Source organism: Diabrotica virgifera, chromosome 7 (genome assembly GCF_917563875.1).
Source record: "Diabrotica virgifera virgifera chromosome 7, PGI_DIABVI_V3a".
In the NCBI taxonomy this organism is placed as follows: Eukaryota; Metazoa; Arthropoda; class Insecta; order Coleoptera; family Chrysomelidae; genus Diabrotica; species Diabrotica virgifera.
This window is the reverse complement of record NC_065449.1, coordinates 12,913,923-12,936,774: the sequence shown is the minus strand read 5'-3', so window position 1 is coordinate 12,936,774 and position 22,852 is coordinate 12,913,923. Positions and strand designations below refer to the sequence as shown.

The window sequence follows — 22,852 nt, the reverse complement described above, 5'->3', positions numbered from 1 at the left end:
AAAGAGTGTGGGACTGAAACTACCTCAAAACCATAATAAATGAAGAATGGAGCAACAACTAAGAGATAAGAGTGCGTTTAGGAAAAGCTAAATCCACTTCAACTAGATGATGGTCTTCTTCAAGAGTCACAACCTCCCTCTTGGCATAAAAGTAAGAATGCCGCGATGCTACATCTTCCCTGTTCTTTTTTATGGTGTTGAATCCTGGACCTTGAACGAAACCTTGATCTCTGCACTTGACGTGCAGAAAATTGAAAGCATTTGAGATATGGCTGTGACGGGGTCACAAATGAAGAGGTCCTCAGAAGAATGAAGAGGAATCGAGATGTACTGACCACCATCGAATCTCGAAATTAGGACACATTATGCGAAATAAATCCAGACATGAAATTGGTTAAGATTCGCTGTTTCTAAATTTGCATACACTCGTGATAAGTGACTAGTTCAAGCCCTTTTAACTACAGCTCTTTCAAAAATAAGGACTTTGAGCCGATGAAACTTACAGATCATATGATCAATACATACGCAATGCAAAAAACTTGTAAAGTGGTAACAATTAAATTCATTTGAAATGCTATTTAGGGGATGATTTTCCCGATTTCTTACCAAAAAAAGGGACCAACTTTATTTTGAGTGTAACTTGTTTACTTCTGATGATAAAATTAAAAAAAAACAAAAATAAGCATTCTTTAAACACTTTAAAAAAGTTAAAATGAGTTTTCCCCAAAAAAGTGCTTCGTTTTTTTGGTTATGGCACGTTAAAATATTCGATTTGGAATTTGACGAATATGAACCAATTTTTCATTAGCTATAACTCTGCTTCTACTAGGTATAGTGACCTAATATATACACCATGTTTTTCACTTTTTTACGTGCTATATTTTTGATAAGAATTTTTTTTGACTAAATACTTTGTGACTTATTGACCAAATACTGTTTGAGTTATTTGCGAAAAACCGTCTGAAAACGTGGTTATTCTGTAGAAAAATTAACATATTCACTCGCAAATAACTCGAATATTAACTTAATCAAAAAACTTTATAGAACAAAAGTTGCTTAGAATTAGTCATTCTATCCATTTCCGGACTTATTTCCAACATATATTTTTCACCCCCAAAAGGGGGTGAAACTTACACCTAGGGCAAAAGCACACATCGGCACAATATCACTTTTTTTCTTTGACTTGCTAGCTATGTGTATGCCAAATTTCATGTCAATCCATGTTCTTTAAAATTTAGAGGTTTTGCAATATTTTACCTTAAAGAACGTACTATTTTGTCAGTTTACGGAATTTGGGGAAAGATGCTGCAGATTTAAGTTATAGAGGGAGATGGTTGTAAAGTTTTTTTGCGGAATATAATATAGATTTCTTTACTAACTCAGATGACGGGGTCGGTAAATAGACGTCAAAGGTAGAATTTCTCGTGAAGTAGTCATGATTAGGTCTTGGTGGAAAGACATGTAGATGTTTACGAATTAAGCAAACAGTTTCTAAATATACAAAGATGGAAGGATTAAAAGCTTTTGAGAAGCTGTCTCAGTATTCGTTTCATTTAGGGTTTGTTTATAGTTGATGTAGGTATGCCTGTTAGGTTAAGTTCTGTATTGTAAAAAGGCTTTCTTCTTTTCTTCGCATTTGTCTTCACTTTATCCCTAAACCATGGGGTTTTCTTTTTGATATGTTATTGTTCGTTACTTTCCTCTCTTCGAGTACTTCTGTTGCTACGGTAATTATGATACTTTTGAGTTGTTCCCAGCTTTACTCGATGTTATCGTTTTCTAATATTATATTTTCGGCAATCTATTGGTTTAGGTTACCGTGTAGTACTTTGAAAATAGTCATTTCGCACTTTTTCAGACCTTAAATTCTTTATACCCCGAAAACGAAGCATTTTAGTGAAAAGTTACTACGGACCTTTTTTGTTCAGAATGATCCATTTAAAGAAAAATTTTCAATTAAATTTTGTAATTTGTTTAAAAAATTATAATAATTTTTTATCATCAGTTTCTCTTGGCAATATGCACGTTTGTTATGACTATTTCAAGTAAAATTGTGCAAAAATATGGAACGACAATATTTTTCCTAACCAATGTACCCATACTACCCGGTAGTGGCGCACCTAGAATTTTGCTCTGGGAGGGCTTGGCTTGTACACAGAAATTTTTTGTATTGTTTGTGAAAGGCTAGTTACATTTTCCTACTATTATTTATATATTTTTTATATGCCCTGGGAGGGGTTTTAACCCCCAAAACCCCCTGGGTGCGCCACTGCTACCAGGACTAACTGCTTTCATTAATTTCTTCAATGGTATTGGGTTCCAATTAGTAAATATTTATACAGGGTGTCCAGAAACTCTACCGACAAACGAAGACAGGAGATTCTTCAGATAATTTTAAGATAATTTAACCCAATTCACTTAGTCCGAAAATGCTTCCTAAGGGAGCTAGAGCTCTTTGAAGATGGCGTCTTGTAATTAGTTTTTCTTAAATACCTCGAGAACGCTTCCATTTAGAAAAACAAAAATTGGTTCACGTATTTATCTTCAAGATATAAATCTAATCCATATATTGCAAATTTCTAGGACCGATCATAGGCGTCCGTTTTGGGTAGGGCAACGGTTATTTTATCGCATAACTTTTTTATCTTTAACTTTTATGCATTTATGATACTGGATTATTAAATTGGGAAGTATTTTAGTACTAAAAGGTACTCTTGTTTTAAATCGGTAGGACACACCGTTTTCTAGAAAAATCGATTTGAAAACTTTTCGCTTTTTGAATTAAAAAAAAATTTCAAAAAAAAACTCTTTAGAAAGACGAAAACTGGTACATTTATTTATATTCCAGAGATAAATCGATTTCATTAATTGCGAATTTCTAGTACTGGTCATAGGCGTCCGTTTTGGATAGGTCAACAGTTATTTTATAGCATAACTTTTTTGTCTTGAATTTATGAGCATTTTTGACACTAGATTATTAAATTACGAGGTATTCAAGTACTAAAAGTTACTCTTACCTTATGTTGGTAAAATACTTAATTTTTTGTTGAAAAGTTCTTTCAATTAATTTCAAATTCCAAAAACGAAAATCTTTCAAATCGATTTTTATAGAAAACGGTGTGTCCTATCGACTTAAATCAAGAGTAACTTTTAGTACTAGAATAACTCACAATTTAATAATCCGGTGTCAAAATTGCATAAAAGTTAAGGACAAAGCAGTTATGCGATAAAATACCCGTTACTCTACCCAAAACGCACGCCTATGACCGGTACTAGAAATTTGCAATGGATGGAATCGATGCATCTCTGAAAAGTAAATAGGCATACCAATTTTTGTTTTTCTAAATAGAAGCGTTCTGGAGATATTTAAGAAAAACTAATTTCATGACGCCATCTTCAAAGAGCTCTAGCTCCCTTAGGAAGCATTTTCGGACTAAGTGAATTGGGTTAAATTATCTTAAAATTATCTGAGGAATCTCCTGTCTTCGTTTGTCGGTAGAGTTTCTGGACACCCTGTAGAAGCATCATCCTGTATAGTCATAGAATGCTGCGTGTGTTGAATGGATAAGACACGCGTACAATGACTTAGCGCAATGAACGTCAAATGACCTACTGCGACGCTGCTACTACGAAAATAGACGGCTGAAATAGACAAGGAAACTTTATAATATACAGATAAAGACAACTGAACTGGTGTTTCCACCATATGCTCGATCAAAAGATACCGTTAATTAATTTTTATACGCATACAATACCTACACTTTTGTGGAATTAGTTAATATGTTTACTTAGTTAATATTAATCGATATATGTTTATCTTATCTTTAAAAATGTATAAATAACTGGTAGGTCTACACAAGAATATAATAATATATTGATAAAATCAAAATCGCACCTGCCGGAAACATGAAAACCGCTTACAGTATCCAAACTATATTCCAAGATTTGTTAAAAACAATTCAACAAAACAACGAAGTAGACAACATCTCGAAAATATTCTCCAAAATAACTACGAACCATGAAAGGGTCGACTTCGTTATTGAACTGTTAAAAAAATATCAAATATCGTGCGAGTTTGTGAAAGATAAAAAATGTGATAAAGTGTCCGTAAACTTGAGGGAACAAGGAAATCAGAAGTTTAAGGGAAAGCTATTACAAGAAGCGCTCGAATTATATACGCAAAGTTTAGCAAATGCTGAAGAAAACTCGGAAAATTTTTCAAAAGCGTTGGCTAATAGGTCTGCTGTATTATTTGAATTGGAACTTTATGAAGAGTGTTTGAAGGTATGTACCTACAAAATTTTTTAATATTTTTAACTTTCTGATAACTGGAATTTATTCTAAGGTTTGCTTGTGCAACATTCTATTGCCAGTCTCAACCATTTTTCTTATATCCTTCTTCCTCTCTATATTTCTCATTTTCGGATTGATATCTCGATATCTGTGTGGAAGATTGGTGGATAAAATTATTACCTCAGTAAATGACCATTTTGGAGTGGAATTTTCAGGGTCAACTCCGAATTGCATCAAAATTTGGATTTAGGTTATACTTCAAAGTTTGTGCCGTTGGTTACTTTTACTTGAGGGGTGTCATTCACCCCTTTTGTTCTTTTTAGACAAATATAGAACTCTATAGAACTTTTGTTCTATAGTCTATTTCAACCATTTCAACTTTTCAACCCTTTCAAAAATAAGCACTTTAAACCGGTAAAGCTTACAGATCATATAAAAAATACATAAGTAAATTAAATTGTTTGTAAAGCGGTAACGATTAATTTTATTTGGGGTGCTAAACAAGGGTAGATTTTCACGGTTTTTTTACCTAAAAAAGGAGCCAACTTTATTTTGAGCGTAACTCGCTTAGTTTTAATGCTAGAAACTTTAATAAAAAATTAGAATATAGCTTTTTCAAAATACTTAAAAGTTTTAACGGGTTTTCCAGAATATTTCTTCATTTTTTAGATATTTCACGTTGAAATATTCGATTTGGAATTTGACGAATAAAAACGTATTTTTCATGAGCTGCAACTTTGCTTTTGCTGGGACTATAGACTTCACGAGTAAACAACTTTTTTAGTTTTTTTCTATGCTACATTTTTGCTAAAAACATTTTTTTTTCAATAATATACTTAGTTTTTGAGTTATTTACGAAAAACCGCCCGAAAACGTGGTTTTTTGTCGGAAAATAAACATTTTCAATCGCAAAAAACTCCAAAAGTATTAACTTACGTAAAAAACTCTATGGAAGGAAAGTTTCTTAGAATCAGTCAATTTATCCATTTCAGGACTTATTTTAAACTCGCGTTTTTCCACCCCCGAGAAGGGGTGACTGCCACCCCCCAAGTAAAAGCAACCAACGGCACAAGTTCAACTTTGAAGTAGAGGGTAAGTTGAACCTAAAGTCAAATTTTCATGCAATTCGGAGTTGAACCTGAAAATTACAGGGTATCGTCGTATTTCCCGTTCATTTACCATTTATTGGGCTATATAATATGCTTGAATGTACAATCGACCACTCGTTTTGGCTTTTGTAGATTTCCATAACTTTGACAAGGTAGAATTTGACAAAATTCTGGAAGCACTACAAGCATGCCGCATTGACTACCGATACACAAGGTTAATTTACAATACATACAAGAACGCAACTATGTCGGTGAAACTACATAAAAACACGGACCATAGCCCAATCGGCAGAGGAGTCCGACAGGGCGATACCTTATCGCCTAAACTGTTTACCGCAGTACTAGAACATGCTTGTAAAAAACTTAACTGGGAAGAGCGAGGCCTGCATTTTGACGGTAGAAGATTAACAAATTTGAAATTCGCAGACGACATAGTTTTATTCTCTGACAACCTTAAGGAGATATGTACAATGCTACATGAACTTCAGTTAGTGTGTGCCAGTGTAGGTCTTAAAATAAACATCTCCAAAACAAAATTCATGACAAACCTACTACCTAGCGGAAATATCAATATTGGAGAAAACGAAGTAGAGCTAGTGGAAAAATACATACACCTGGGACACGAAATAAAGATTACAAGAGACAATCAAACATGCGAACTACGAAGAAGAATAAACCTAGCATGGGCAGCCTATGGAAAACTCAAAGACATCTTTAAAAGCGATATACCAATTTCTTTAAAACGTAAAAACATTTGACCAATGTGTGTTGACTGTGATGACTTATGGTGCCGAAACTTTGACATTGACAGCTACAACTTCTAAAAGGCTGCAAATAGCCCAGAGGAAAATGGAAAGGTCAATGCTGAGTATATCGCTTCGTGACCGAGTTAGAAATGAAGACTTAAGACGAAGAACAGGAGTTACCGATGTAATTTCCCGAATTGCCACCCTGAAATGGAACTGGGCCGGACACGTCGCCCGAATCAGTGATGGGAGATGGACGAAGAGATTACTTGAGTGGAGGCCGAGATTAGACAAAAGAAGTAGAGGAAGACCACCGACTCGTTAAACTGACAATCTCAAGAAAATATCTAGAAATTGGATGCAAAGTGCTCAAAATAGAGCACAATGGACAAAAATGAGGGAGCCCTATGTCCAGCAGTGGACGCAAAGGGCTGGATGATAATAAGCTTAAATGCTTCTTTGACTGCTTATTTATATTTAAGTAGGTACATTTATTTTTTATCTTCACTTCATTGTCCTAATTACAAATCTTCAGTGCTTCATATTATCTCTTCTTTGTTTGTGTTTGTATCCTTGCTTTCTATATTTTCTTACAAACTTTTTTTAGCTTTTTGATATCTTTTTATTATTTTCTGCTCTTTCATCCTTCACTGTGCACTTAATATTTTTCTTGTGAGCTTTATCTCTAGGCGATCTACCCGCTGCAATATTCTCGGCCCATCATTACCTCTTCTTCTAGCTCAATGGTGTTGTCTATCTGGTCTGCAAACAATTTCTCTAGGTATTCTTTCCACGTTCTTATTTTACTCTGTTTTTCAAATACGATGTTCCCATCAAAATTAGTCAGATTTCCTTTCTGCCTCCGTCTATGTCCACCTGTGAGTTCTATAACTTTGCTATGTAAATTGTGGCTATCCTACTTTAACTGTAGAGTATGAATTTTTTCGCATCTTTCCATTGCTTCTTTTTCTTTCGCTTCTCTGATTTCCTTCTTATTGTTATAAAGGGTGTCCCAGACTAATTTATCCAGGCTATATCTCTTAAACGAATAGATATTTTCGAATGGGACAAAACTGAGTTATTCCATTTATAATACACTTTAATATGGTAGAAGAAATCATCCTCTAAATATTTATCCCTTAGTTATATAAGCCCTACCTTTAATTTTTTTAATAGCACCCTGTACAGTTTTTTATAGTTTTGGATGTGGTCTTCTATTGTCTATTCAACAGATTTCTTAAAAATAAAATCGGTTTGTAAGCAGTCAAGAAAATATCAGTTTATTTTTCAAAAATACAAAGTTTCTTGTAAAAGGTTTATATGTATTAAAATACCCTAAATAAGGGTCACAATACAAAACGTTTTCGGATTAAGGTCACAAACACATTCGGTCACAATACAAAACGTTTTGTATTGTGACCCTTAATTAGGACATTTTAAAATATACCTTTTACAACAAACCTGGTATTTTGTAATTTATGGTATACAGCCAGCTACAGGAAGTTTATTTTCCTCGTGGATTTAGTTTATTTTTGTTAATTATGTGTCCCAGACTAATTTATCCAGGCTATATTTCTTAAACGAATAGAGATTTTCGAATGGGGCAAAAACTGATCTATTTTATTTGTAATACATTTTAATATGGCGTAGAAAAAATCACCCCCTAAATATTCATCTCTTAGTTGCAACCCTTAACTTTAATTTTTTTAATAGCACCTTGTAACTAAGGGATGAATATTTAGGGGATGAATTTTTTGTACGCTATATTAAAGTATACAGATGGAATAGATAAGTTTTTTCCCATTCGAAAATCTCTATTCGTTTAAGAAATATAGCCTGGATAAATAATTAGTCTGGGACATATAATTAACAAAAATAAACTGATATTTTTTTTTATTATTTACGAACCAATTTTATTTTTTAAAAATCTGTTGAATACACGATAAAAGACCACATCCAAAACTATAAAAAAGTTTGCAGGGTGCTATTAAAAAAATTCAAGTTACCGGTTTTAACTAAGGGATGAATATTTAGGGGATGATTTCCTCTACGCCATATTAAAGTGTATTATAAATGAAATAGATCAGTTTTTGTCCCATACGAAAATCTCTATTCGTTTAAGGGATATAGCCTGGATAAATTAGTCTGGGACACCCTGTATTTATTGTTTAATTATGTCTGGCATATCTTTGGCTTTCCATCTTTCATCCATCAGCTTCAGGATCTCATCTGTTATCCATTATTTTTTTTTCTTAATTAATTTATCTGCTTTTAATGCCTGGTTGCACCAACAAATCTTAAGCTCCAGCTTAGTCCAGCTCAGGTTATAGATAGGGCCGCTTTAAATCTCACTTACTTTGCACCATAATTTTCGATTCTTATCAATCCAATTAACAGGGCTGACGATAACGGGCCTGAAATTAAGGGATGCACTGCAGGCGGGGGAGCCAAAATGAGTTTTTTTCTGCTGGTATTATACAAAATACTAATTTAAAAAATCTAAGGGCTCATATGCTAGTTTTGCAGGCTGGCACCTTTTACCCTAGCACTGGGCCTGCCAATCCACGTGGCAATCCATTGTAGCAAATTGAAAATTGATTTAAGACTCAATGGTGTATCGTGTATGTTTCGTAAGCTGAGCTTAAGGCACGTCTTAAGCTTAAGATCTGTTGGTGCAACCAGGCATAAATATTTTTATCACACTCTTTTTGCAGCGTTCATCAACTTTCTAAAATAATGGAAATAAACCAGACAATGAAACATTTTTATTGTTATATTTATTTATATACGATATATCTAAAGTATTTTTATAATCCTTTTATGCCTGGTTGCACCAACAAATCTTAAGCTCCAGCTTAGCCCAACTCAGCTTATAGATAGGTCCAAAAACTCTCCCTTACGTTGCACCATAATTTTTGTTTCTTATCTAAGCGTGCAGGGGCGTAACAGAGGCCTCCGCAGCGTGAAGCTTGCGGGGGGGCCCAATCGCTTAGGGGCCCCATCTTGTCATCTGATATTATGTAAAAATCTGTTATTATTATATTATTTTACGTTGTGTGTTTAAAATTAAAAACGTAAATTTCTATATAGAAGTATTTGCCAAGTGAATCATCTCATAATATCTAGAAACTTAAGCCCTTCCTACCTACCGAAATTTTATGGTAACGACAATAAACTATAATGCTTTGTACGTGACGATTAAAAGATTTGAGAGTTGCAATTTGCCGAATTTTAGAACAATATTTCTAAATGTAGAAATGGGTTTTCTCTTTAATCTTTATTTACGTTTAGTATTTCGATACAATTATCCAGAGGCGTAACAGAGGTCCCCGCAGCATGAAGCTTACAGTGGGCCCCAATATGTCAAGGGCCCCAACTTGTTTTCTAATATATGTAAAAATGTGTTGTTATATTATTTGCATACATATGTTTTTTAAGCAGTGCAGTATTGAAAATGAAGTTGTCCATCCGAATTAATAAAATTGTAGATATATTCGCTGATAGTAGATAGTGCACGAAGAAAGTTGTTCATCTCATAGAACAATACTAGTGTAATCATTTAGTAATTTTTGTTGTATTTTATTCTATACCAGTAAAGATGAAAAATGTAAGTCGTTTATTAAACAATGCATGAATACACCAATAGCTCAGTAAATGACAGTTTTGGAGTAAAATTATCAGCGTCACGACGGACGTATTTGCTTGACAATTTGGATTTAGGTTCTAGTTCACTTCAAAGTTGGATTTATGCCGTTGGTTGCTTTTAGTTCGGAGGGTGGCACCCCTCTTTGGGGTGAAAAATATACGTTTAAAAAAGTCCGGAAATGTATAAATTGACTAATTGTAAGCAACTTTTGTTCTTCTGTAGAGTTTCTGTAGAGAATGGAAAAAATAACTCAAAAATAAGTATTTATCGAATTAAATATATTAGATATCGAAAAAATATTTGTAGGAAAAATGTAGCTTATAAGATACAGAAAATGGTGTACGTATTCATGAAGTCTTCTTCTTTCTTCTTTTGCCCTTTAATTCGTCCAATTCTGAACATAGGCTTCCCCCAGTTTCCTCCATTCGCTTCTGTTTAGTGCTTTCTGTTTCCAGTGCGTTCCTCCTATCTTTTTAATGTCGTCTCCCCATCTCATCTGGGGTCGTCCTCTTGCTCTCTTTCCTGTCCATGGTCTCCATTGTTGTATCGTGGTATTCCACCTATTGTCCGTTTGTCTAGCGTTATGACCTGCGAAGCTCCATTTTAGCCTGGTTATATGTTGGCCTGCGTCTTTGACTTTTGTTCTATTTCTGACCCAGTTGTTTTGCTTTTTGTCTGTCAATTTTACTCCTAACATTGCTCTCTCCATGGCTCTTTGTGTCTTTATTATTTTATCTATGTTTGCCTTGGTCAAGGTCCATGTTTGGCATGCGTATGTGAGAATTGGGAGTATGCACTGGTAATGAGTATGAAGTCTATCGACACAGTAATCATGAAAAATTATTCTTATTTGTCCAATTCCAAATCGAATATTTCAACCTGAAATAACCAAAAAATGAAGCAATTTTCGGGAAAAACTCTTAAAACTTTTTTAAATGTCTCAAAAAAAGCTTAATTTTTTTTATAAAAGTTTCTAGCACAAAAACATACGAGTGACGCTCAAAATAAAGTTGACCCCTTTTTTGGTAAAAAAAAATCGTGAAAATCTGCCCCTATTTTGCACCCCAAATAAAATTTATCATTAGCGCTTTACCATTTACGTTTAATATTTATTGCTTACATATGATCTGTAAGTTTGACCGGTTCAAAGTTCTTATTTGTGAAAAAATTTAAACCTTTTTTTATTTTGGAAAAACGCCTTTTTTTCAAAATAACTTAAAAAGTATTAGTGATACGAAAAATCTCAAAGTAAAGAAATGTAAGTAGGTCTTGGTTTTATAAATATTTAGGCTTTATTTTGTTTTTCTGTAAGACAAAAATTGATTAAGACATGGCTGCATGGCAAAGTTAGGTAGTTTGTAAGGGATAATGATTAGTTTCATTTGGGGTGCTAAATAGGGGGAGATTTTCACAATGTTTTAACAAAAAAATGGAATTAACCGTATTTTGAGCGTAACTGGCTTAGTTTTGATGCTAGAAACTTTTGTAAAAAAATAAAGCTTCTTTTAAACACTTGAAAAAAGCTCTAATGAGCTTCCCCGAACAGTATTTCATTTTTTTTTTATTATTTCACGTTGAAATATTCGATTTGGAATTTGACGAATAAGAAAAACTTTTCATGAGCTACAAGTTTTCTTTTACTGAGTCGATAGACTTCATTTTTGTTTCATTTTTTTTTATAAGCTAGATACATTTTTGCTAACAATATTCTTTTCGATCGAATACTTACTCTTTGAACTATTTGCGAAAAATCGCCTAAAAACGTGTTTTTTTTTTTTTTTTGTTGAACAATAAACATTTTTACTTATAAATAACTCGAAAAGTCTTGAGTTGGCCACTTCGGTGGTGACACTGAAAATTACACGGTATCGCCATATTTTACGTTGATTTACTGGGCTGTAACACATATAGGTAGAAAAATTTATCCTTGTGGATATATAGGTATTTGTTACACATGTTGCATTTAGTAATTTTTTAAAGGGGCCCCATTTCCAATTCTGCGGAAGGGCGACGGAGTTTGTTACGCCACTGTAAGCGTGATCACGTGGCAATCCATTCTGTCAAGCTGAAAATGGATCTAAGACTCAATGGTGCAACGCGCATATTTCGTAAGCTGAGTTTAAGGCCCAGCTTAAAATCTGTTGGTACAACCAGGCATTATATCTCATAATCCGCATAAAGTTTTGGTTTTCCCCCATCTTATAATTGATAAGGGACTATATACAATTGTTGTTGATTTACTAACAAATATATTATTTTTAGGACATAGAAAAATCCCTTGAGAATAACTACCCCAAAGATCTACAACCAAAATTAATAAAACGAAAAACCAACGCCTTATCTCAAGTACAATCGGAGAAAGACAGAAAACCGTACTTTAAACCAGCTCCAGACCTACCAATAGCCTCAAAGTTATCATCGATAGAATGTTCAACAAATTTACTAGAAATCCAAAGTACACCAACACAAGGAAGACATGTCGTAGCCAAAGAAAACATCGAAATAGGTGATATTTTAGCAGTAGAAAAACCATTCTGTCACATTTTAGCATCGGAGTTTTACAGCCATTGCCACGAATGCCTAAAACTCAGCTACAATTTAGTACCATGTCCGAATTGTACGCAAGTCTTATATTGCAGCTCTGAGTGTCAAAAAGATGCCCAAAAATATCACAAATACGAATGCAATATTCTTAAGACATTACGAAGCTTGAAGCTGGATAAAATGAAGCTACTGCCTCTTAAATTAGCTATGTTGGCGAGGGATTGCTATAGTGAAATAGCAAGGTATAACGAATTGGAGAGTGTTGACAAAAATTACCCATATAGATCTGACAGGTACAAAGAAATCCATAATTTAGTAGCGAACACTCAGTCTAGATCAGTAGCTGATTTGTTTGAACGATCAACCACAGCAGCTATTATTTATAACTTAGTGAAAACCCACACGCAGTTTTTTTGTGACGACACGAAGGAAGAAATGTTCAAAGAGATTTTGTTGTTGCATTTTCAAACTGCACCTTGTAATTTCCACGAGATATCAGAGCTGAGCAGAACCAAAGAAGGGTATTTCGAGACTCAGGAAATAGGTGCAGGCGCTTTCGCGTTTTTAAGTTTATTTAATCATTGTTGCAACCCTAATGTCGTGAGACATTGTCATGGAAATGTTGTCGTTTTGAGGGCTATTAGGAGTATAGCTAAAGGGGAGCAATGCTACGACAATTATGGGTAAGATGAACATTTTTAGAACTCAAATTTATTTATCAGCCTTTAGACGAAACACAGATGAATTGGCGTGGTTTTTCTTCTCTCTTTTGCTCAGTTTTCTCTCTTTTTCTTCTTCTTTTTGGATGGACATGACTGTCTGTTTTTTCAATGTGCGTCTAGTAAGTTGTCGTTCCATCGTTTTCGTGGTCTTCCCACTGATCGTCTTCCTATTGGGGAACCGTCTCTCGCTGTCCTGACTATTCCACCTTGTGTTATTATTGTCCAGTTATTAATGTAATCCACCTTGCATCTCCGTCGTATATCTGTACATAGAGTCTTACCATCGATTTTTCGAAGGGTTTTCATCTCCGCTGTTTTGAGCAATCTTTTTGTCCTCTCTGTGTCGGTCGTATTTCTGCCGCATATGTCATTATTGGTCTGATGACTGTTTTGTAAATTCTGTCTTTCATTTCTTGTCCGATATTTTTATTTCTCCATATTGTGTCATTCAGGCAACCTGCGGCTCTGTTTGCTCTATTCATTTGATCTTCCACTTCTGTTTCGAGTCTTCCGTAGCTAGATAGTGTGATGCCTAGGTATTTAAACTCCATCACTTGCTCTATTTTGTAATGACATTATTTTATCTTTCGTATTCTATCTAATTAATCCTCTTCGGTCCATCCCCAATCCTTTTCCATTCTTCTCTATGTGTCGCTAGTCATCCACCTAGAGCCCACTTGATTCATGATGTCATCTTCCCATCTCATTTGTGGCCTTCCTCTGCTTTGTTTATATTCCCACGGCCTCCAATTTATAAGAATTTTGTATCATCGGTCTTCTTTTTGTTTTATATTGTGTCCGGCAAATCTTTATTTCAATTTTGCAACTTCTTGTCCAACATCCCTTACTTTTGTTTTCTCTCTTATCCACTCGTTTCTCTTTTTATCCATTAGTTTTATGTGCAACACTTGTATTTCCATTGATCTATGCGTTTTTATAATTTTGTCCATGTTTGCTTTTGTAAACGTCCACGTTTGGAAACCATAAGTGAGATCAGGGAGTACGCATTGATTGTATACCTCGGTCTTAAGATGTTGTGGATATCTTTTGTTTTTAAGGATGTAGCTTAGTTTGTCAAATGCCGCTCATGCCAGTCTAATTCGTCTTTTGATCTATGCTGTTTGGTTTTCGTTGTTAAGTTTTTTAATTTGACCCAGATATAAGTACATATATAATCGTGAACTGGTTCTATTTCATCTTGTCCGATCCTAATTGTCATGTCCTCATCTGTATTTGTTATGATTTTTGTCTTGCTGTTGGATGGACCATTAGTTCGGCGACTGTTGTTCTTGCCTTGTCGTCCAACTGATCGAATACTCTGTTGGGTATCTCTGAAAAGGAATCTTTCCGTTACATATCGAGGGATGTTTGCTGTTTTTCGTAAATCTCCGTTGTGGTAAGCTTGGATCTTCTTTCTATTTGTCTTTTAAGTGTGTCATCATGCAAAAGATGTGTATGTCAGGGCTTTTGATGAGCCTTGTCTTTGTTCTGAATGTTAATTTGCTTCTTCTGTCAGCTAGGCTGCTAATAACGGCTTTTAGCATTTTTGCCTTGTGTAGATACTGTTCTTGTAATATGGGATGTGAATGTGAGTCCCTTATCCCTTGAGTACCCGAGGTACTATGCTTCATTTGACCATTCGATGGGAGTGTCGAACATCTCTAGTTGTTCGGCTGGTACGCCACGTCTCTTATTAGATAAACATCACTACTTGGGTTTTATCCGAATTTACTCCAATTTTCCACTTTATGCACCATTGTTCTAGGGCCTCTACATATAGTGCTATCTGAAAGTTTTTAGTTGCAATGTTTTGGTTTATCTGCTTGGTTACTATTCGGGTGCTTCTTTACTTACGCCTAGGAAGGCTGCTCCGGTGTCCTGTCTATCGTTGAAGCCTACTTCGATGTATTCTGTGAGCCTGAGTAGGTACCTGGTGTTTGCTTGAGTGTCTAGTTGTAAATCCGAATTGGGCTTCTGGTAAAACCTCTAGTCTTTCTGTTTCATCTTCGAGACTTGAGAGTATCACTCCTTCAGCAATTTTGCTGACTGCTGGTAGTATGCTTATTGGTCTGTAGTTTTGTGGAGAAATGCTGTTTTTCCTGGTTTGTGGATTGTGATCAGATGAAGTGAGGCTTCCTTTCATTGATTAAGAATCCCCTAAATCTCATCAGTGCGTTTATTATGTTAATCAGTTAGATAACTGCTTTCGCTGGGAGGTATTTTAGAGCCGTGTTGGATATTTCGTCTGATACAAGTCTTTCTTTTGCAAGGTTTTCCGGATCAGATTGCTCACTTCTTTTGCGGATGTGTGTTTCAGTGGTGGATCTTCTGCTTCTGTCGGTCTGCTGTAGTACCTAGTGTTTTTCAACTTCTTCTTCAAATACAGAGTCTTATTCGTGGTGGTAGTTCATGAAACACTATCTTTCTAAAATGGTTCTCATAACCCCGTTGCTACGACTGTCTTCTTTAACTTAATAATATAGTGCTTTTTCCGATTTAAGTTGTATCTTAACAAAATTAGTCATTACTATCAAACTGTCATATTATTAATTTTTAGATACCATTATGCCCTAATGCCAAAATTAGACCGTCAACAGAATCTAAAAAAACAATATTTCTTCGAATGTAACTGTGAAGTGTGCATAAAGGATTGGCCAACACTCCAATTCTTATCTACGCCTAACTTTAAGACGGGAGTAACAGATATCGATATAATGAATCTAAGAAAAGGAAACGAAGCATGTATCGATCAAATTTGTCAAAAATTGTTACCAAAGATGAAAGAACTAGAAGAAACTCAGCCGAGTAGGATGTTTGCAGAAATGCAGGAAGTGTTGAAACAGTGTTACGCTTTACTTGGAAATGTCAGAAGAACTTAAACCATGATGATGCGGAAATTCATAAAAACTATTTTATTTCTTGTAACATCTAACTGTTATCAAATAAACACTAGAAAAACATTACAAAAAAGCTATTCATTCATGTTTTAAAGGGCACTGCACATATCTTAAAGAAAATTAAATATCACCCAAATGCAGTAAACTTGGATTCGTCTCGAAATGACAATCATTTCATATCATTTCGACAACTCTAAATTTTGAATAATAACGACGTAAATTGTAATTAAAGTTTATAGAAATCACATTTTGAAGTCCATAAAAATGTAATTCATAAATACTATTAGTTTAGTGGCTATTGAAAAAAGCTTAACCCAGCGTGAGCTAAGCCGATTAGATGCGCCTTCTTTTTTAATATGTTTACATAAACAATAGGGCTTTTCATTTACAGTCATTTGTTTCGAGCTTCTGTCATGTGTCACATAATATTAATATATCTACGTCGTACGTTATTGATATATACCCATGATACAAACCAAAGACGTATAACGTAGATATATTAATATTATGTGACACATGACAGAAGCTCGAAACAAATTACAATCGATGAAAAGCCCTATTTAAGGGGGTTTAGTTAACCACAGTGTTTTAAAATTTGCTTGCCTCTTTGTATTTTTTCGATAAGGCACCTTTTATCGAGATGTGGCTTCTTTTTTAAGTAATATGGTTCACAATATACCTAAAAGTGTGGTGGTACAAATATGTGGTGGATTTGACAAATATTCAAAATATCTCGATAAAAACTGACTTTTCGAAAAAATACTAAGATGCAAAAAGTTATTAAAACATTGTGTTAACTAATGATATTACAATAATAATTAAATTGGAACGTACACAAAAGTTTGGGGGGTTTAAAAGAACAAAACCCCCATAAAATTTTGAAGGGTTGTCCAAATTTCACTACAATTTTTTCTTAAGATACTACTGCCATAAGAATGCCACATGTCCATTTTCAATACAAAATCTCTAGTAGTTTTCGAAATATTCGAAAAAATCGATTTTCATTTTGTAACTTCAAAGAGCTGTAACTTTTTTTATGTGCATATTTGTACTAAGGTAAATTAGGTTCAATCGAACTATTTTTTGTTCCAGAATATGTGATTAAATTTATGACCTGTATTTTTGTTACACCCTGTATATGTCTATGGTGGAAATATATCTTATTAAGCAAAAAAATTTGAACACAATTTTTTGTTCATTGTTTTAAGATTGTGTTAAGTTTATGAATATTAAGATGGTTAACATCACTAAATCTGTTTGTTTTACAAAGTAAAGTAATACAAAATAATATGCGTTTCATTTCACTTAATATTTTATATTTTCATGTTATTTGATAAGTTTTAAAAGTGGTGCGTTAATTTCTTGGAGCAGTGTATTACATTCGTCTGTTATACTAGTTGCCTAACTTCGGCAAGTCCAAGTTCTAAAATGGCAGTGCGGCGTTGCCAATACATAAAAAACTTTCCTCAAAATGACAGTTGACAAAGACAGAAGTTATTTTGTCGTTCGACAAACTTGCAAGGTTAATGATTTTTGTTTCTGTGCTCGAAATTTTATCAATCGTTCTGACTCGTAATAAAAAGTACCCAAAGAAATTACAACAATGTTAAGTTTCATTACTAATGATAGTTAAAGTGTAGAAGTAATGGTACCTTTGGAATACTTTCTTGTTGATTAAAAATTATTGTCAGTACTATATTTTCCGGAAAATAGCAAAATGGCAGATCAAATAGACAATCAGCCCAGTCCAGGTAGGTTTTTGTTTATTTATGCTAGTCTTTATGTAAATATTTACCTGTCATGATAGCGGATCGTGAGATTTTTAATGTTTAAATGAAATTGCGTTGGATTTTTTGTTGGAAATAGATTTTGGGTGATAAATTTTATAGTAGTTAGTTTCCACTGCATTAATTATTATCTATTTTCTAATCTAGAGTATGGTTTTTCGAATTGGAATTTGTATATAAACTTCATTTAGAGGTTTGGTAATTATGTGTTATAGTGGAAATATACAAACTATTCACACATCATCAATTTATTTTACAGCAATTGGTAAAAATCAGTAACACTTTATGCTATTTTAAAAAGAGTACATTATACCTACAAGAATTAAGACAAATTTGTTTAAAAGTGTTAATTTTGCGGAATAGAAATTAACAAGAAATGCTTTTTTTACATTAATTATACAAAAAGTAATTTCGACAATTAATGTTAAAATATTCTTATAATGTATACACAAAACATATTGACTATTACTGATATCTAAATCGAAAGTTGTTTGTTAAATACTAATAACAGTATGATATAAAAATGATATTTGTATTGTCCATTTCTTTGTAAATCCTTTGCATGTCATCCAAATTTAATGTTGACATTTTCAAATGATGTTGACATTTTCAGATGATGTTGACATTTTCAAATAATGTTGACATTTTTGAATGACCTTACTAGATTTTTAGAATAGTAGAAATTCTAAAGAATTACAAAATAACTGATCTCTTATTGATCTATCTCTTAAAAATCTAGTGAAAATTCATAAAATATGGACTATAAACAATCCATAAACTAAAACCCTCCCATCCATTGTAAAGCTTCTTTGACAGTCAAGGATACCCTCTCATCTCAATGTTGCAATTGCGTCTCATGATCCCCCTTTTTCAGTGACTTCATAAAAAATTCAATTTTATTTACGAATGTAACATCATCATCATATTTAATCTTTGCTTGACCCCTGCTGTACAGTGTTATTCACTATATTTTGACCCCCCTGTAAACTGCTTCATTTACAGAATTAGAAAATAATGTTAAATACAAAAGTTATTCAATTTTTAAATTATGATTTTTTGACATATATATAGTGACGTCATCCATCTGAGCGTGATGACATAATCAACTATTTTTTTAAATGAGAATAGGGGTCATGTGCTAGCTCATTTGAAAGGTTATTTAATTCTCTATTCAGTAATATAAACATTAAGATAATTATTTATACAGGGTGTCAAAAAAATTTTTTTTTAATTAAATTAATTGACACAAAAATAAGAATGTATGTAATTTATTTATTTCAAAATATCTTCTACTGCTGTTAGAAAACTGAAATAAATGTTAATTGAACAAATAAACATTGAACATTTTCAGCCAAAAATATTCATTTTTGTTAAGTTGACTGCAATTTTTTGACAACAGCCCTTTTTTTTTAGGTGGGCAGCATAACTAAGTCCAGTTTCATCTGAAATCAAAAAATCAAAAAGTTTCTTGTAGTTTATACCTCTGGTTAGTGAATGAACGAAGGAATTTTTATTAGGTGAAGTTGTTTTTGTTTTATAAAAAAGAACTACTTTAAAAATGGTCATTTTTGAAAAAATGAGAAAAATTGGGGTCGAAAATGTATGTAAAATCTTCAAATTTCATTTTTTTTAATTCCTTCGTTCATTCACTAGCCAGAGGTATAAACTACAAGAAACTTTTTGATTTTTTGATTTCAAATGAAACTGGACTTAGTTATGCTGCCCACCGCAAAAAAGGGCTGTTGTCGAAAAATTGCAGTCAGCTCTACAAAAATCAATATTTTTGACTAAAATTTTTTTTGAGAGTACCTTAAGTACTATACTTTTACATGTTCCAATTATAAATAAAAATAATTTTTAGTTTTCAAGAAATAATTTTTTCAAAAAGTCACTTTTTTTACCCGCAATACCTATGTAACCCCTTAAGTCAGTGGTTTCCAACCTGTGGGGCGCGCCCCCCTAGGGGGGCGCGAGTGTGTTACAAGGGGGGCATGCAGCTGTTTACAAAATATCATTTTCGAATACAAACCACAGAAGTCGAATAGGTGTCACAAAAATGATGCTCCGTGAATCATATGCTGATCAACTTAAAATCATTCCACTTGCTAATACGATGGGAAGACGAATATCTGAAGATCTCTGCGATCAATTAATAGAAAAAATAAAACTATCTACTTTCGCGTTGCAAGTACATGAGGCTACCGATGTTCTTAAGGATGCACACTTGATAACATAATATGTAAGATATGTTGTGGAAACTGATGTTAGAGAAAACATGTTATTCTGTTAACTTATTGAAGGCAATACTACAGTAAGTGTTTAATATCATTGATAATTTTTTTAATGAAAATGATATTCTGTGGGAGAACTGTGTGGAACTATGCACAGCTCCACTATGAGGAGCTCCATCTATGGCAAGGAAAAATGCCAGTCTACACGCACGAGCTCGAAAGTTGGCTCCTCGTGCAGTTTGTACGCATACGCATAGCATGATTCATAGATAATCGCTTGTTTTAAGAGATATGGGTGAAGATCTACTAACAGTATTTGAAGTTATTATAAGCGCTGTAAAGAGGAAGGCTTTTCGCAAAATTGTGTGATACCATGGGTTCAGAATATAGATCACTTCTATATTATTGTGAGGCACGCTGGCTTTCTCGTGTCAAAGTACTTTAAAGGGTATCTGAGCTAAAAGAAGGGATCGCCATATTTCTTACTGATAATAATAGAGAATAAGCAAACTTGTTTTATGGCAAGAAATTCCTTGTAAACTTGCGTATTTAGTTAATATTCTTCAAAGACGCAGTATTTTAAATAAATCAATGCAAGGGCTTCAAATGCGTGCAATTACGCAGAAAGACAAGATCACTGCATTTATGAAAAAATTAGAACAGTGGGTAATAATAACTGTGATAATAATAATAAGTTTGAAAAATTTTGACATGTTTTCCACTTTTAAAATTACCTGTCTTGCTGATGAAATAGAAGAAAGTAAAGTTCATAATAATAATCATTTGACCAGTCTATGAAAGCAATTCTCGTTTTCAAATATGAATGGATTAGAAACCCGTTTGTGATTGAAAAATATGATGATTTTGGCCTTACGATAGCAGAGCAGGAAATGATAATAGACATATCTAGTGATAGCAAATTTTCAAGATTGAGTTGAGAATTTATAAAATTAGATATGTTAAAAAATTAAGGGGGCACAACAATTTTATTTTTTTAAAGGGGGGCGCAGGTACAAAAAGGTTGGAAACCACTGCCTTAAGTGCAGTACTTTCGTTTTGAACATAAAAAGAACCTATGATAATAAGAAGAAAGTAATGAACTCTGTAATAGAAGAACTGATTCATCTGAGACATACAATCAAATACTGTTTTTTAAAACAAAAAATCGACTTTTTCCTTCATTTTTTAACATTTTGATTATTTAAACAATGTTCTGGGCCTTTTTGAGTGGAAGGATAACTCAATTATTATTATATGAGTTATTTCCAAGCAATTTCTGTAAAAAAATATGAGTCACCTCTCAACATCCATCTCAAAACAGATGTATCCTGGACTATTATAGTGCCTACATTATAAGTAATATAATAATGTATACACAAAAAATATTGACTATTAATATCTAAATGGATAGTTGCTTGAGAAATACTAATAACAGTATGATTAGTGTGACCAACTAGCCCGAAAAATCCGGGACATGGCCCGAATTACGAAGTCGTGTCCCGGAGTCCCGGGCCATCCGAATTTTCAACGTTTTGGTAAAATTCTATTTTGAAATTTTGAATACGTTATTCTTCTAAGAATTCACATCAAATTGAATTGGTGGGACAAAAAAAAGTCGACAATTTCTAGAGTGTAATACTAATATCACATCCAAAACGCATGCATTTTATATCGTGGTCTTATAGTTCTATGAAAACTAAAACGGTGGACTTTCTTTATTTCTGTATTTTAATTATCGTCTTCTGAAAAAAAAATGGCCCGATTTTCATTGAAATGTCCCGGATTTCAGGTATTTTTTTCAGCTTTGTCCCGGATTCGACTGAATTGGAGTTGGTCACACTAAGTATGATATAAAAATAATATTTGTATTGGCCATTTCTTTGTAAATCCTTGTCATTAAAATTTGATGTTGACATTTTGCTATAACATTGCCAGATTGTCAGAATAGTAGGAAATGTATAGAATTACGAAATAATTTATTATTTTATCTCTTGAAGATTTATGAATTTACAGAACCCTTAAGGGGGCTTTATTCTGTTTAAACATATTAATGCAACTCTGTTTGGACATAAATAAAGGTGTACATGCGTGCCTTGTTGATTATGAAAAGGCATTTGACTGAGTAGGACACTACCATCTTGACAATTTTGAAACAAAAGCAAATAGACAAGCAAGATTTAAGAATAATAGAAAACTTATATTATAACCTGACAGCGCACATAAAAATAGATAATAGGTACACAATTGGAGAACATCAAAATGAAAAGAGGGGTATGACAAATTTGCATTCTCTCTCCATTCCTATTTAATTGTTCTCAGAGGTTATTATGCAAGACATACAGGACATCGAAACAGCTGGCGGAGTAGTAAGCAGAATCTCTAAATAAGATATGCAGAAGACACTGTGCTAATGGCAGAGAATATTAAAGATTTGCAGAGAATGGTCCAAAAAGGGTGCCACTATAGTATGCCGTCTACTGCCATGTTTATAAACGCATAAATAAGAAGAATTATTATTTTAATTTTACAAATAATCCTTTGTTATATCCCTATTTACTATTTTAGTTGGGAGTAAGCCAATTTTGTGGCTTGTTCCCAATTAAAATAGTAAATTGATATGACAGAGTCTTGATTCGTAGAATTGAAATAATAATTCTTCTAAACTATGTGTTTTTGTAAATATTTTCATTATAAGGTGCAAAACCTTCTGAGAAAATATTGAAAATGGTACTTATTAAGTACTTGACCACACCCGTAGCTATACAGAGCCAGAATAAAATAGATAAATCAAAAGAATTATTGTTTTGATTTTACAAATTGATAATTTGTCATATCAATTTACTATTTTAGTGGGAAATAATAATCCACAAAATTGGC

The 22,852-nt window shown here is 33.4% G+C and overlaps 2 protein-coding genes across 2 annotated transcripts in view; both read left to right on the top strand.

The window, feature by feature from the left end:
• Positions 1-3,682: 3,682 nt before the first annotated feature.
• LOC126887776 (SET and MYND domain-containing protein 4-like) lies at positions 3,683-16,030 on the top strand. Its single transcript, XM_050655582.1, has 3 exons — positions 3,683-4,284; positions 12,057-13,021; positions 15,618-16,030. Exons 1-3 carry the CDS (start codon positions 3,907-3,909, stop codon positions 15,937-15,939), a joined length of 1,665 nt encoding a protein of 554 aa, XP_050511539.1. The 5' UTR covers positions 3,683-3,906; the 3' UTR covers positions 15,940-16,030.
• A 1,419-nt stretch (positions 16,031-17,449) lies between these two features.
• The window catches only part of LOC126887778 (dual specificity mitogen-activated protein kinase kinase 4-like), a 41,132-nt gene continuing 35,729 nt past the window's right edge, over positions 17,450-22,852 (top strand). Inside the window, exon 1 of the mRNA XM_050655584.1 lies at positions 17,450-17,708. Within this exon, the coding sequence (XP_050511541.1) occupies positions 17,675-17,708 (34 nt within the window). The 5' untranslated portion in view covers positions 17,450-17,674. The remainder of the gene's footprint in view (positions 17,709-22,852) is intronic.

What these genes read in the sequence shown, in the direction of transcription:
- LOC126887776 (XM_050655582.1), top strand. Translation starts at nt 3,907, where the DNA reads ATGAAAACCGCTTACAGTATCCAAACTATATTCCAAGATTTGTTAAAA. An exon ending in TTTATGAAGAGTGTTTGAAG is followed by an intron (nt 4,285 to 12,056) that starts GTATGTACCTAC and finishes TATTATTTTTAG; the next exon opens with GACATAGAAAAATCCCTTGA. An exon ending in CAATGCTACGACAATTATGG is followed by an intron (nt 13,022 to 15,617) that starts GTAAGATGAACA and finishes ATTAATTTTTAG; the next exon opens with ATACCATTATGCCCTAATGC.